Source organism: Heterocephalus glaber, unplaced genomic scaffold (assembly GCF_053883595.1).
Source record: "Heterocephalus glaber isolate CG9 unplaced genomic scaffold, H.glaber_assembly_v1.0 deba00000331, whole genome shotgun sequence".
NCBI classification, from domain to species: domain Eukaryota; kingdom Metazoa; phylum Chordata; class Mammalia; order Rodentia; family Bathyergidae; genus Heterocephalus; species Heterocephalus glaber.
This window is the reverse complement of record NW_028258142.1, coordinates 65,844,286-65,848,093: the sequence shown is the minus strand read 5'-3', so window position 1 is coordinate 65,848,093 and position 3,808 is coordinate 65,844,286. Positions and strand designations below refer to the sequence as shown.

The 3,808-nt window shown below is 48.8% G+C and overlaps 1 protein-coding gene across 1 annotated transcript; it reads right to left on the bottom strand.

The window, feature by feature from the left end:
* Txndc2 (thioredoxin domain containing 2) lies at positions 1–2,638 on the bottom strand. The gene is made up of 2 exons (XM_013075225.3): positions 2,495–2,638; positions 1–2,242 (listed from the first exon to the last, which is right to left on the bottom strand). Exons 1-2 carry the CDS (start codon positions 2,583–2,585, stop codon positions 1,194–1,196), a joined length of 1,140 nt encoding a protein of 379 aa, XP_012930679.1. The 5' UTR covers positions 2,586–2,638; the 3' UTR covers positions 1–1,193.
* Positions 2,639–3,808: the final 1,170 nt, after the last annotated feature.

Here is a 3,808-nt window from a genome sequence, read left to right as displayed (position 1 = left end):
ATGAGGCTTGTTTCTTGAAGTAATGTAAGTCTCAGGTTGCCAGACCTTACCATTTTTCAAGAAAAGCTATAAATCTAGACTTTAAAGGAAATAGCAGTTCTTAAAATATTGACAACAAATCCATATTTTTAAAAGCATTCTGAGCCAGTGGAAAATAGGATCGTGGCTGCCTAGTGGGGCAAGGGGGAAACAGGAATAACTGCTCAATACAAGGTACGAGGATTCAGCGCTCCACAATGAAGGGATCCTAGAGGTCAGCTGTGCAACGCAGTGCCTGGCGTTACAGTAGGGTATCAGCCACTTTAAATGCATCAAAGAGGCAGATCTCCTGGTAACCAGAACAGTGTTCCGCAAATTTAAGAAAAGCAGAAGGACACAAGGCGGCTCCTGGAGGTCATGGGATCACTGGTGTGTGCCCTTAGCCAAACTCACCTGCTCCCCACATGAAGCACATGCAGTTCTTGCTGTATAGACCTCAGCAAATCTGTGCGTAAATAACAACCCCTTGGACCAAGCCACCACCTACCTGTAGGCCACAACTGGGCCTCTGGGCTCAGGGAGATCTGGGGTAGGAATTAGGAACCCAATGAAGCACGAACTTTGCCACCACAGTGCTGACGTCATAAGGCACCAGGACTTGAGCCTCTGAGAACCCAAAGTGTTGAGCTCTGCCCATATTTGGTGAGCGTGGCCAGTGCAAACAGCCTGGACCTGAAGGTCGGGAACAGAGCCTCAGGCTGCGGGCACCTCCTAGCACCCCCTGCATGAGGAGGAAGTGAGCTAAGACGTGACTTCCAAGAGAATCTGCTCAGAGCCCCCAGAGATATGTGTGCATGGGCAAAGAACTTTACACTGTCGTTAGCCATGTACAGCTACAGATGGATTTTTAAAATTTCCATTGTTGCTGCAAACACTTAATGAACAGAATTTTCAAAGGCAAATGGAAAAACAACAAGATGGAAAGGAGGACTTCTGATCTCCTCCCAAGGAGTTTGTAATCTCTCTCTCTCTCCTATCAATAGAATCATGGTCACAATATGCTCCAATGCATTGTGCTTTCAAAGGCCAGTCTTCACACTCACAATTTACAAGCTGCGTCATTTAGACATAATTTGTTATACCTGTTCCTTCTTGCAAATTAAAAAAAAGCATAAGCTGTGACCTGCAGTTTGCAGTGTTCTCGGAATATATGATTACTTTAATTCTGTAATTATTGCTTCGAGCTTTGCGTTTTGGGCACCACAAAGCTCACCTACCTTTTCTTCTTTTTCATAAAAGTGAAAGGTTGGGAGACAAACGACCTCACAGTCTTTCACCAGCGCCTCACAGTCATCGGCGTCCACTTCCAGGAACATGACGTCACTGTGCTTCAGAGACAGGAAATGGAAACGCGGCCGGATGCTCCTGCAGGGCCCACACCACGTGGCCGAGAAGTCCATGACCACCAGCCTCTCCCTGGCTTCCCTGAGCGCTTCCTCAAAGTGCTCCTTGCCCATGATCACTTTCACCGCATTCTTCTCAGGGGACTCCACTGATTCTTTTTTGAGCTTTAAGAGAGCATCTTCCTTGGGCTGGGTGGTCTCCTCTGAGGACTTGGAGATGTCGCTCTCTCTGGGCTGGGTGGTCTCCTCTGAAGACTTGAGGATGTCACCATCCTTGGGCTGGGTGGTTTCCTCTGAGGACCTGGAGATGTCACCATCCTTGGGGTGGATTGTACTTGCTAAAAACTTGGGACTGTTCCCCTGTTTGGGCTGGGTATTTTTTGCCAAGGACTTGGGGATATTGCTGTGCTTGGAGAGGATGGTGTTTGCTGAGGACTTGAGGATGTTCCCCGGCTTGAACTGGCTGCTTTTCTCTGAGGACTTGAGGACATCACGCTCTCTGGGCTGAGTCATTCCCTCGGAGGATGTGGGAACATCATCCTCTTTGGACTGGATGGTTTTCTCTGAGGACTTGGGGATGTTCCCCTGTTTGGCCTGGGTAATTTTTGCCAAGGACTTGGTGTTGCTGTGCTTGGTTTTAGCTGAGGACCCAGAGATGTTCCCTTTCTTGTAATGCGTGATGTTTGCTGGGAACTTGGGGACATCGCTGCCCTTCTGTGGGAACTCAGACTCCTCAGTGGACGTGTGGAGTGTGTTGCTCACCACAGGGAGAAAGGCCGCCTTCCCCTTGGCCTGTGCCCTGTCCAAGAACTCTGGGAGCAGAAGAGCCACATTGCCGGAGGGAACCTGTAAAGGGTTTTCTGAACAAAAAAGGAAGTAAATAAACTAAAAATGCAAAAGACAAAACAAAAAGTGTTTGGGATTATCTACTTCAAGGCAGAGTGATGTCATTCTTAGAGATCACAAATGAAGAGCGCTGCATCCATTTCAATAACCTCATCCGACAGAGGGCTAAGCAGGATGTGATCCCATGTCTCCTTTATACACAGAACACTGCCACCCACTCCCCAAGAGCACAGGCTCCTAAGGCACCCTCCTCCCTGCCCCCTTACCACGAGGGTCACTTTCTTGTGTTTCTTCTTGAGGGTCTAGTTTTGTTTCTGGTTTTCCTGGGGCTCCAGCTTGAACATTTTCCATCTCCATCTCTTTGACTACCCCCACGTCTGCTCCTTCATAGATGCCTCCGGGTGAAGACTGTACCTTCTAACGTTTTCCAACCTATGCAAGCTAGCATCAAAATTATATTCGGGTAGCACTTTACAGTTGGTTTCCTGAATCAGTACTCCCAACAGCAAAGTCGGAGAGCTTCATGGTGGCCTCATGCTGGTGGCCACACTGTGTCTGAAGTTGTAGATACACAATCCTGGGCATTATTTCCCAAAGCCACTGAGGTAAATACCATTATGATCAGCACCTTACAAGTTATGTAGCTCACTCCAAGTCACAAACCCGGGGTGGGGCTGGTCCCAAGGCCAAGCTCTGTCCTACTGCCTTGGGCTGTGATCTGCTGAATGTCCTGTCCAAGGTGGGTAACATGAGCCTACTCTCCTAGAATCTTCTTCCAGGATTCTCCAGTCCTGGCTTTCTTTTTATGACTCTTGTTTCAGTCCATTTTCTGTTACTATAGCAAAATATCTGAGGCTGGTACTTTATAAAGAAGAGATTTATTTAGCTCACACTTCTGGAGCTCCAAGGGCATAGCACCAGCATCCATTCAGCTCTGGCGAAGGGGCTTGTGGTAGATGGATGAGCAACAGTGGAGCACATCAAGAGGGCGGTCTCATGGTGACAGGGATGCCAGAACAGGTAAAGGAGCCAGACTCATACTCTTACAAAACCCTCTCAAGAGAACCGGCCTGGGGTCTCATTAGTAATACCTTAGTTTCTTCTGAGGGCAGCAGCCCATGACTTAACCAATTCCCACTAGGCCCCAGCACCTCTCCTTTTGAGGCACAAACCATCCAAACCATAGCGCTCACTGCAACCCTCTCCTAAGTCTCTCCTTGTGACCCTACTGGTCTCTTCTGCAAAAGGCCACACACTGGCAACTTCCCCCTCCTGCTAGATAGCCCTTCTCCCCCTCATAACAACATGAGCCCCACCTGCACTCTCTCACCTGGGCACATCCAAGTTCACCACCACCCACTTTTCCTGAGGGGAGCAGCCTCCCGTGGCTGGTCCTGGTTCCTTCAGCCACATCCATCCCAGTCTGTGGAATCACAGTCTAAATACCTTTCCTGAGGGGCAGAGGAGTAGCTCAGCCATAGAAATCTTACCCAGCATGGCTAGGTCCTGGGTTTAATTTCCAGCAGCACTCAAAATAAACATAGAAATAAGCCTTTCCTCTGAGAAGCCTCCCTTCAGCA

Bases quoted from the DNA above. Each gene is read 5' to 3' on its own strand.
- Txndc2 (XM_013075225.3), bottom strand. From the start codon at position 2,585: ATGGAGATGGAAAATGTTCAAGCTGGAGCCCCAGGAAAACCAGAAACA. The intron at 2,243-2,494 runs GTAAGGGGGCAG...TTTTTTGTTCAG, and splicing joins ACAAGAAAGTGACCCTCGTG to AAAACCCTTTACAGGTTCCC.